This window comes from Coregonus clupeaformis, chromosome 1 (genome assembly GCF_020615455.1).
Source record: "Coregonus clupeaformis isolate EN_2021a chromosome 1, ASM2061545v1, whole genome shotgun sequence".
NCBI classification, from domain to species: Eukaryota; Metazoa; Chordata; class Actinopteri; order Salmoniformes; family Salmonidae; genus Coregonus; species Coregonus clupeaformis.
In genome coordinates, this window is record NC_059192.1 from 14,195,883 (window position 1) to 14,208,072 (window position 12,190).

The 12,190-nt window shown below is 44.6% G+C and overlaps 1 protein-coding gene across 1 annotated transcript; it reads right to left on the reverse strand.

Annotated features, from left to right (window-relative positions):
* Positions 1-290: 290 nt before the first annotated feature.
* Positions 291-2,846, reverse strand: LOC123492088 (interferon-induced protein with tetratricopeptide repeats 5-like). The gene is made up of 2 exons (XM_045224071.1): positions 2,567-2,846; positions 291-2,400 (listed from the first exon to the last, which is right to left on the reverse strand). Exons 1-2 carry the CDS (start codon positions 2,569-2,571, stop codon positions 978-980), a joined length of 1,428 nt encoding a protein of 475 aa, XP_045080006.1. The 5' UTR covers positions 2,572-2,846; the 3' UTR covers positions 291-977.
* Positions 2,847-12,190: the final 9,344 nt, after the last annotated feature.

The window sequence follows — 12,190 nt, forward strand, 5'->3', positions numbered from 1 at the left end:
CTTTGCTCAGAAAATGTGGGGGGCCAAATAAAAGCACCCACAGGCAACCCTGGTCTCTGATCTATCAAAATGGATGTTAATGGACACCTTAATGACTGGAACTTCTTATGAATTAATGATGAATTAGTCATTATTCATTTATAAAGGTTGGTGATGTACATTTTCATACCAATTTCATACACAGTAATCGATGACATTAAAGACGGGATGATTTTAGCTTAATACTGTATGTATTGTGTACACCAAATTGCATAGTTCTGTAAAGATATACAAAATGGATTATTACACTGCCACTTGATGCAGCATGTTACTGTGTACTTAAATCAGAGGGCTAGGAGGACAGTTCTCTTGTTCTATATTAGAATATCCCTTGTTAGACCTTTCTGAGCTTGGCATTAAAGGTATACTCAGCCATATGACATCATCATACACAATGGGTGATGATGTCATATTTGTTGATTCTACCCATAATGGATTAAGATGAAAGGGAAGGTGTCCTAGCACCCTTGGTTTAATTGCATGAGCACCACGGTCATTGACAATATACATTTTGACTCTGTAAGGCCCTGAAAGCTGTTACAACTTCAAGAAGACTCAGACTAACACTAAGCATTTTGATGTTGTTTTTTCTTTCAATAAATTGTGTTTTTTTTGTCATACAGTAGTGGAAATAATAAAATTGTTTTATTAAAGTGTATTGTAAATAAAAGTGCAGTAAATGCCTATAAACCTAAAAGCACATGTAGAATACAATAATATATTTAAATTTCATAACTATATCTTCAAATGACCCAAACCATACTTACACACACAAACATAAAGCAATTTCTGTGTTTTTTTTAAACTATGCTAAATCATATCAATCTTCAATCAGGGAGAATTTTAACTAGGTCTAACAAAGATTAAGTGGATGCATGCACCCTTGCAGGCTTTATTACTCGATTATTGAGTGTAGATTACCGTTTTACTCTGGTGTATTATTGCTGTAGAGAGAGGCGAAGTTCACAGAGTGCAGAGAGGTATTCAGCATTGCAATCATGCACCACAGCCTTATCATACCACTCTATGGCCTGTTCTTTCTTCCCCTCCACTCTATAGACAAACCCCAGAATACCACAGGCCTCTCCATCCATGGGGTCTTGGGAGACACGCCTCTCTGCGATCATTTTCAGTTTATGGGCACAACTCTTTCCTTCAGCAGTGTCCTTCTGCAGTTCCAAACCTTCTGTGTAGTGCTTGATAGCCAGAGGTTCACATTTGTTGTGATACTGCTGGAACTGGCCGTACATCAAGTTGACCACCTGCAGACTGTCATTCTTAGCTAAGGCTTTCTCAAAGGTTTTCTGGAACAGTTCCTCTGCCTTGGTGATATCTTTACACTCTCCGTAGAGCAGTGCAAGCTCAGCCATGGCATAGATGAAAGAAGACTTCAGTGAAGTAGCCATCTCCAGATGTTGAATGCACTTACGGAGTAGCTTCTGGATCTCAGCACCCTTACCATGGAAGCTTCCACTCTTGCATACTGAGATCTTTTTTTTCTTGTAGCAGAGAGCCAATTGATGGTGTATTATGGCAGACTGGCTTGTACGCTTTAGTGCTCTGTTCAACAAAGCAATGGACTTGTCAACGTGCCCCTGTTGCCGGAGAAACTTCCCTACATAACGTGTCACGTGCGGACAGTCTGGGGACATCTCCAGAGCTTTCTCCACTAACTCCTCTGCCTCCCCAAATCTTTTATAGATAGCCAGTTTCAGGCCCAGTAGGACCATGGGGACTGCGTCTTGTGGGTTAATCTCTATGGCACGTCTCAGCTGCTTAATAGCTGGCGAGTCATCAACACTCGAGAGCTCTTTTTCTGTACGATACAATGCAATAGCGTAACCTGCATTCCACTCACTCTCCTCAGGCTCCAGTTCCAGAGCTTTCTTGAAGCATTCTAGTGCTTTGTCATAGTATTTATAGGAGAACTTGAGGAAGGTCCAACCCTTCTCGCCATAGACCTCAGGGTGGAGGACAGATGTGGAACTAGTTGGAAACTTCTCTTTCATCTCCTCCAGTTTCTCTAAGTAGCTCTGGCACTTGATGTAATCACCCACATGGTAATGTAACCAGGAAAGGTCTCCATAGGTGACAATGAGATGTTTCTCACAGTCCTCACCATGGTGCTCTCTCGTGAGCTCCTCAGCCTTTAACAAGTTAGCCATTGCCTCCGCTGGGTAACCCTTCAGGTATTTGATGTAGGCCAGAATGCTGAATGTCCGTGCAATCCCGGCCTTTTTCCCGAGACCTAACTCAATCTGGTCCTTGAGCCTGGTCTGTAGATTATCAGTATCCATGTCATCTTCCTTCAAATCCCAGGTGAAGCGGCACTCCAGTTGAAGTAGTTTGGTTCGAATGGAGCTGAAAATAGTATATATTAGTGACTATATTATTGACAATTTCACATAGCTCATTGTTACAAAAATCATAGATTTTGGCAAGTGTTCATTCAGAATCTAATTTGGTTCACTGTATTACCATGTGCTTAGTAAAGTAGTCATAGAAAGACATAAGATGCCAAATTTACCTCATTTCAATAGCACTTGCACATGAAGCAACAACTGTGCTCAGGTGGCTACACTCCGATAATGAGCAACTGCTGTGCTGGACTGCTGTCACACCATTCGCGTTCCGTGCCCAGGTACAATATTTGTTTTATATTAAGCAGAAGTGTAAAGTAGCCTACGGTAGTTGACGTCTTTTTCAATAATAGTACCAATTGGCGTCCCTATATGAAGCGAAAGGACGAGTATTGTCACTCTGGAAGACTAGTCCAACAATTCTCCGAGTTGCTTAGAGTAGCCTAAGTTTCGTTTCTTCTCATCCGGTGAACGATTACCTCACGTGGGAGTGCCCTTTAATGGATGACGCGCGCGTCCTCAGTGAGAGGGATATGCGTAAACGACATAACACAGCACATATTTTGCTCCACAGAAATTCTGTTTTGGAGATATTATGAAGAAAATATATCTTACATTTGATATCAATGGCGTTGTAAAACTTCAGAAAGTAAATGTCAATAACAGTTTTAATAACAGTTGAGTGCAGGGCATTCATCCAAACCTGGAGATATAGAGACAGACCATGTTTTACTCTGGTATATTATTACTTTACTGAGAGTTGCCTATTCTCTGATAATGATGTTCCAGTCTCCTGAAAATGCTTATAAGCCACCAGATACATTGCACGTCAGATGCAGGTAGCTGCCAAAATAACGGAAACACTTAAGTAAATAAGAGATACAAAGTATATTGAAAGCAGGTGCTTCCACACAGGTGTGGTTCCTGAGTTAATTAAGCAGTTAACATCAAATCTAATCAAATGTTATTTGTCACATGCACCGAATACAATAGGTGTAGACTTTACAGTGAAATGCTTACTTACAAGCCCTTAACCAACAATGCAGTTTTAAGAAAGAATACCTAAAAAAAAATAAAAAAAATAATAATAATTAAAGAGCAGCAGTAAAATAACAATAGCGAGGCTATATACAGGGGGTACAGGTACCGAGTAATATGTATATGTAGGTAGAGTTGACTATGCATAGATAATAAACAGAGTAGCAGCAGCGTAAAAGGAGGGGGGTGCAATGCAAATAGTCTGGGTAGCCATTTGATTAGATGTTCAGGAGTCCTATGGCTTGGGGGTAGAAGCTGTTTAGAAGCCTCTTGGACCTAAACTTGGCGCTCCGGTACAGCTTGCAGTGCGGTAGCAGAGAGAACAGTCTATGACTAGGGTGGCTGGAGTCTTTGACAATTTTTAGGGCCTTCCTCTGACTGCCTGGTATAGAGGTCCTGGATGGCAGGAAGCTTGGCCCCAGTGATGTACTGGGCCGTACGCACTACCCTCTGTAGTGCCTTGCGGTACAGACTTACAGCTCCCTCCAAAGATTTTCTATTGGGTCCAGGTCTGGAGACTGGCTAGGCCACTCCAGGACCTTGAGATGCTTCTTACGGAGCCACTCCTTAGTTGCCCTGGCTGTGTGTTTCGGGTCGTTGTCATGCTAGAAGACCCAGCCACGACCCATCTTCAATGCTCTTACTGAGGGAAGGAGGTTGTTGGCCAAGATCTTGCGATACATGGCCCCATCCATCCTCCCCTCAATACGGTGCAGTCGTCCTGTCCCCTTTGCAGAAAAGCATCCCCAAAGAATGATGTTTCCACCTCCATGCTTCATGGTTGGGATGGTGTTCTTGGGGTTGTACTCATCCTTCTTCTTCCTCCAAACACGGCGAGTGGAGTTTAGACCAAAAAGCTCTATTTTTGTCTCATCAGACCACATGACCTTCTCCCATTCCTCCTCTGGATCATCCAGATGGTCATTGGCAAACTTCAGATGGGCCTGGACATGCGCTGGCTTGAGCAGGGGGACCTTGCGTGCGCTGCAGGATTTTAATCCATGAGTTACTAATGACTTGCAGAAGATCTGCAAAGAGGAGTCTAAAACAAAAATCCAGAAAATCACATTGTATGATTTTTAAGTAATTAATTTGCATTTTATTGCATGACATAAGTATTTGATCACCTACCAACCAGTTAGAATTCCGGCTCTCACAGACCTGTTAGTTTTTCTTTAAGAAGCCCTCCTGTTCTCCACTCATTACCTGTATTAACTGCACCTGTTTGAACTCGTTATGCATATATATATTTGCGAGGGAAAAAAACATATGGGGGATTGGAAGTGGCGAGTGGAGTTAGACCAAAAAGCTCTATTTTTGTCTCATCAGACCACATGACCTTCTCCCATTCCTCCTCTGGATCATCCAGATGGTCATTGGCAAACTTCAGACGGGCCTGGACATGCGCTGGCTGGAGGGGCCTAGCCAGTCTCCAGATCTTAATCCCATAGAAAATCTGTGGAGGGAGCTGAAGGTTCGAGTTGCCAAACGTCAGCCTCGAAACCTTAATGACTTGCAGAAGATCTGCAAAGAGGAGTCTAAAACAAAAATACAGAAAATCACATTGTATGATTTTTAAGTAATTAATTTGCATTTTATTGCATAACATAAGTATTTGATTACCTACCAACCAGTAAGAATTCCGGCTCTCACAGACCTGTTAGTTTTTCTTTAAGAAGCCCTCCTGTTCTCCACTAATTACCTGTATTAACTGCACCTGTTTGAACTCGTTTTGCATATATATATTTGCGAGGGAAAAAAACATATGGGGGATTGGAAGTGATGCAGACAATTACATTGATGGAAGTTACAATCTATCTGCAATATTAAAGCTGATCTACCCCCTAAAAAAATAAGATATAAATAAAACAGTCTCTTCTTCTAATTAGTGTCCTTTAGTAGTGGTTTCATTGCAGCAATTCGACCATGAAGGCCTGATTCACACAGTCTCCTCTGAACAGTTGATGTTGAGATGTGTCTGTTAATTGAACTCTGTGAAGCATTTATTTAGGTTCCAATTTCTGAGGCTGGTAACTCTAATGAACTTATCCTCTGCAGCAGAGGTAACTCTGGGTCTTCCATTCCTGTGGTGGTCCTCATGAGAGCCAGTTTCATCATAGTGCTTGATGGTTTTTGCGACTGCACTTGAAGAAACGTTCAAAGTCCTTGACATTTTCCGTATTGACTGACCTTCATGTCTTAAAGTAATGATGGACTGTCGTTTCTCTTTGCTTATTTGAGCTGTTCTTGCCATAATATGGACTTGGTCTTTTACCAAAGGGCGATCTTCTGTATACCCCCCCTACCTTGTCACAACACAACTGATTGGCTCAAACGCATTAAGAAGGAAAGAAATCCCACAAATTAACTTTTAAGAAGGCACACCTGTTAATTGAAATGCATTCCAGGTGACTACCTCATGAAGCTGGTTGAGAGAATGCCAAGAGTTTGCAAAGCTGTCATCAAGGCAAAGGGTGGCTATTTAAAATATATTTGGATTTGTTTAACACTTCTTTGGTTACTACATGACATGTTATTTCATCGTTTTGATGTATTCACTATTATTCTACAATGTAGAAAATATTTAAAAAATAAAGAAAAACCCTTGAATGAGTAGGTGTGTCCAAACTTTTGACTGGTACTGTATCTATTTGCACTATAAATAAAACCATTGGGGGGGTTAACAAAACCTCTCAACATTGAAACTCCTACATCAATTATTCTAACCCTGAAAAGCAGTCTGTCATAAACATATTCATTTACATTACATAGCTCATGCATTTGTAATAGGTTTTCACCCTGACCCTGACCCCGCCAGTCTGGAAACCTCTTACCCAAAGCTAAGGATCACGTTCTGAGTGTGTGTTGTTTTACCCACATATTGTTTCTAAGTAGCTGCTGCTCACACTCCCCCTCTCTTCACGTTTCTCTCTTTACCCACCCTCTTCTGAACCATGATCATGTAGCCAATGGGAGCGTTTGAGCGGATCACTTTTGTCAAGTCAGTGACCACCCACTGGGCACAGATGTCAATTCAACGTCTAGTCCACGTTGGTTCAACGTAATTTCATTGAAATTACTTGTAAACAACGTTGATTCAACCAGTGTGTGCCCAGTGGGCGTCGTTGGTCACCACCTTTCAAAGTGTGTTACATTATGGGGACAGAAGTTGTTCCCTCCCGAGTGGTCTAAGGCACTGCTTTCCACTACAGACCCGGGTTCGATCCCAGGCTGTATTGCGACCGGGAGACCCATGAGGCGGCACACAATTGGCCTTCCCCAACTTCATCCTGCAGCCATCGCCTGCATTGTGGGATACTCTTTTGTCAACCAATCATTAGGGTGTTTTTGTTTGACCCATGCGAATCTGACCACAGACATGACTGAAACAGGAACCAACTATGCAGTGATTCAATGTATACAGTAGATATACAAATGAATGTGATATTTGAGGCTCTCTCACCAATTGATTGTACAATGTACACACATATGATTTTAGTTTGTGAGTGTGTGATATGGGGATTTGAGAATGTATTTTCATATTACAAAGAAAAACTTGTATAAACAATGTCAACACTGCCATGTTGATCTGAGCCTTGCTGTTGGAAAACCAAATCAGCGTCCGACTTTCGCCTGTCGCATATGCACCTCCCCCGACTTCTCATCTTGACTTTCGTCTGTAGTCGGCCTTACCACTCAAACGAGCCCTACAGAATGTCTCAGCCTCATATTCCTGAACAGCTGAAATAAAAACCCTGCAGTGATTTGAACTAACATTCAAGGCCATTATGAAGGCTACAACGTTCTCTGTCTGTTGTAAGGGATATTGCAGTTGCACAAGCAGGGCACCGTCCCTACACATTGCACTGGAGCAAAAACAATCTGTGTTTTGTGTGATGATGTAGGTAGGCTAATCTGTGTAGTTACTGCCATATAATAGCCACTAGCCAGAGTTGCTGAAAAATAACTACTACTTAAAGCGTCTGCTAAATGACATAAATGTAAATGTAAAAGTGCCTTCAGAAAGTATTCATACCCCTTGACTTTTTCCACATCTTGTTGTGTTACAACCTGAATTTAAAATGGATTAAATTATTCCCAAAATATTTCAAAACATGCATCCTGTTTGCAATAAGGCACTAAAGTAAAACTGCAGAAAATGTGGCAGAGAAATTAACTTTATGTCCTGAATAGAAAGCGTTATGTTTGGAGCAAATCCAACACAACACCTCACTGAGTACCACTCTTCATATTTTCAAACATGATGGTGGCTTTATGATGTTATGCGTATGCTTGTCATTGACTAAGGAGTTTTTTAGGATAAAAAGAAACGGAATAGAGCTAAGCACAGGCAAAATCCTAGAGGAAAACCTGGTTCAGTCTGCTTTCCAACAGACACTGGGAGACAAATTCACCTTTCAGCAGGACGATATCCTAAAACACAAGGCCAAATATACACTGGAATTGCTTACCAAGAAGAGAGTGAGTGTTGCAGAGTGGCATAGTTACAGTTTTGACTTAAATCGGCTTGAAAATCTAGAGACTTGAAAATGGCTGTCTAGAAATGATCAACAACCAACTTGACAGAGCTTGAAGATTTTTAAAATAATAATGTGTGAATATTGTACAATCCAGGTGTGTAAAGCTCTTACAGACTTACCCAGAGAGACTCACAGTTGTAATTGCTGCCAAAGGTGATTCTAACATGTATTGACTCAGGGGTGTGAATACTTATGTAAATTAGATATTTATGTATTTCATTTTCAATAAATGTGCAAATATTTCTATAAACATGTTTACATGTATTATGACGTCATTACTGAGTATTGTGTGTAGATGGGTGAGAAATTTTTTTTATGTAATCCATTTTGAATTCAGGCTGTAACGTGGAATAAATAAAGTGGTATGAACACTTTCTGAAGGCACTGTTTGCAATGATAATTAAAACAGAACTTGCTTGTGTTTGTGATATGCTGCCTAGACAGCTGCATATAACTCCCCACTTGAGTTTTGCATTGGGGGAACAAACGATCTACGAGTTTTACCAACATGTTGATCATGTTCTCGACATGTAGCCTAACTCCCCTCCTGAACAAAGAACATGAAATCGCGCTTTTACTTAATATAAGGCATAGAATGGAGTAGTTCGAACATGTCCTTTGTGTACAACATTACATTTCTTAGGCTACATCAGACAAAGGCGTTCATTGGGGAAGCGGCAGCTATGTAGGCAGCGGTGTGTATCTTTAGCCACGGCAAATTGGGTTTCCAGAAACTCCAGAACAGCAGCCATTTTGTTTTTTATAAGGGACAGGAGAATCAGACACAAAATATCAATATTGTCTTGAAACTGGAAATACAAGAAATCCAATTACACATCACATATCCCCCTGCCAAGGTTCCATATCAATGACACCTCTCTGTGCCATTTCTCACTTATTGGTCAGTCGAAAGACTCGGGACATTAATCACAAGCCAAATGCTGCATGTTGAGATAGATTGGGGAGGGGGTATATTCCCCTGCTTGGTAAGGTCTGATTATTGATCTCCATACACTAGAGTCATGATGAATGGTTACAGCAAGAGCACTCAGTAGAGAAACTGGTTCTTAGAATCCACATACAGTATCAACAATTATCACCTTGATGAACTGAGCTTTTCCATTATTCACCCGTGTCCTCAAAGCTGACCACAGATTGACTACAATCACTAGCTTAGCTATATATTTCTTTGAGCATAGATAATGTGTTTTCAACAGCTAAAAGGTTGACTTTCTTCTGGGTGACTGGCTGCCAAGCCTACATGCATGAGAAAGTGGTGAGCAGTCATTCTCAACACCGCGCTGATATGCTGTGCTGTGACCCTTTCAATCTCCCTAGGAAGTTCAGGATATGAAGTTCAGCCCAAGACTAACGGAGGAGAAAATCTAAACTGACGTGGAAATGACAATTTCAATGTTTAATGTCTCCGTAAGTCAAAGTCAGTCTGCCCACAAGGCAGGACGAAAACTATTACAGACAGGTTTTAGTCCTGTCCACCCATGCATGTTAAAAAACAGATAGTGGTGAGATTGTTTTTGATTGATTGTCATATTCAGAAGTATAAATGTCATTGTTTGCCCTTATACCAGAGAGGCTGCATTAAACTTTCACTAGCTGCATGGTAAATCATTAGATCGGATTAATTTGATTCAATGAAATTCAATCTTTGAGGACTGCAACCATAGAAATACAATTTATTTATGCCTATTAACCCCTTGTCAACTTCCCGTCTATGGTTATTTTGCTCACTGCTCACTGTCGATTGCACTGTCACACTGTATACATAGGCCTATTATTGATTTCAGACAGAAAAATTATTTGTTTGCAACTGCAACTGGGGCCACTCATTTTTTTGGCTACTCATTTTATGGCACCTTGTGTGACCATAAAAGTCTATGTGCAACCGGGCACAGTAAAATCATTTGGTGGCAAATGTTACTGGCCTGTCCTAGAAGGCCTTTCACCATAGAAATATAACTACTATTGTGATACATAGTTGCCATGGTAATTTGGAATGTCCAGTCAATTAGCATTATGGTTAATGTAGTCATTATGAAGGGGATGGCACCGGAGGGGATGGCTGCCGTTTTATGGACTCTTAACCAACCGTGCTATTTTGTGTGTTTTTTCGCATTGTTCGTAACATATTTTGTACATAATGTTGCTGCTACCGTCTCTTATGACTGAAAATAGCTTCTGGACATCGGAACAGCGATTACTCACCTTGAACTGGATGAATAATTTTTATTTTATGAGTTGGACGAGAGGGATTTGCTCCAGACACCCGACATGGCCCTCATCCCCGTCATTCGCAGTATAAAGAAAAGGACATTGTCACGCCCTGGCTCTGGGGACTCTTATATGTTGAGCCAGGGTGTGGATTTTTCTATATTATAGTTTTCTATGTTGTGTTCTAGATCGTTTAGTTTCTATGTTGGCCAGGGTGGTTCCCAATCAGAGACAGCTGTAGCTCGTTGTCTCTCATTGGGGACCATACTTAGGCAGCCTGTTGGCACCAGTTTATTGTGGGATCTTGTTCCGTTAAGGTTTGTGTTATTAACCTAGGACTTCACGTTTCGTTTGTTGTTTTGTTCGTGTCAGTACTGAATAAAGTATGTACGCTTATCACGCTGCGCCTTGGTCCGCTTCATCATGTAACGATCGTGACAGAAGATCCCACCTCGACTGGATCAAGCAGCGTGACGAGGAGAGAGGATGGACGGGAGGAGAGGAGAGAGAGTCTGGCGAGAGGGATGAAGGCCATGATCACGGGGGAGAGACAAGCCCAATAATTTTTTAAGGGGGGGGTGCTCACGCCGTGGACGACGAGGCAGAAGGAGGCCGCGATAGAGCGGTTCAGCCGGTTAGCAGAGGAGGCCGCCAGATTAAGGGGGTCATTGGTGCAGAGGGAGCAGAAGGAGAGTGTAGAGGCACGGCGAGAGGAGCTGGTTAGGCAGCAGAAGGAGCGGAGGTTTACAAGGAAACCCAGTCCCGCTCCTCGCACCAAGCAAGTGGTGTGTGTCGCCAGTCCAGTCCGGCCCGTTCCAGCTCCCCGCACCAAGCCAGTGGTGCGCGTCGTCAGCCCAGTCCGGCCCATTCCTGCTCCCCGCACCAAGCCAGTGGTGCGCGTCGTCAGCCCAGTCCGGCCCGTTCCTGCTCCCCGCACCAAGCCAGTGGTGCGCGTCGTCAGCCCAGTCCGGCCCGTTCCAGCTCCCCGCACCAAGCCAGTGGTGCGCGTCGTCAGCCCAGTCCGGCCCGTTCCTGCTCCCCGCACCAAGCCAGTGGTGCGCGTCGTCAGCCCAGTCCGGCCCGTTCCTGCTCCCCCGCACCAAGCCAGTGGTGCGCGTCGTCAGCCCAGTCCGGCCCGTTCCAGCTCCCCGCACCAAGCTAGTGGTGTATGTCGTCAGCCCAGTCCGGCCCGTTCCTGCTCCCCGCACCAGGCCAGTGGTGCGCTTCGTCAGCCCAGTCCGGCCCGTTCCTGCTCCCCGCACCAAGCCAGTGGTGTGCGTCGTCAGCCCACTCCGGCCCGTTCCTGCTCCCCGCACCAAGCCAGTGGTGTGCGTCGTCAGCCCACTCCGGCCCATTCCTGCTCCCCGCACCAAGCCAGTGGTGCGCGTCGTCAGCCCGGTCCGGCCCGTTCCTGCTCCCCGCACCAGGCCAGTGGTGAGCGTCGTCAGCCCGGTCCGGCCCGTTCCTGCTCCCCGCACCAGGCCAGTGGTGCGCGTCGTCAGCCCAGTCCGGCCCGTTCCTGCTCCCCGCACCAAGCCAGTGGTGTGCGTCGTCAGCCCACTCCGGCCCGTTCCTGCTCCCCGCACCAAGCCAGTGGTGCGCGTCGTCAGCCCGGTCCGGCCCGTTCCTGCTCCCCGCACCAGGCCAGTGGTGAGCGTCGTCAGCCCGGTCCGGCCCGTTCCTGCTCCCCGCACCAAGACAGTGGTGCGCGTCGCCAGCCCGGTCCGGCCCGTTCCTGCTCCCCGTACCAAGCCAGTGGTGCGCGTCGTCAGCCCGGTCCGGCCCGTTCCTGCTCCCCGCACCAGGCCAGTGGTGCGCTTCGTCAGCCCAGTCCGGCCCGTTCCTGCTCCCCGCACCAAGCCAGTGGTGTGCGTCGTCAGCCCACTCCGGCCCGTCCCTGCTCCCCGCACCAAGCCAGTGGTGCGCGTCGTCAGCCCGGTCCGGCCCGTTCCTGCTCCCCGCACCAGGCCAGTGGTGAGCGTC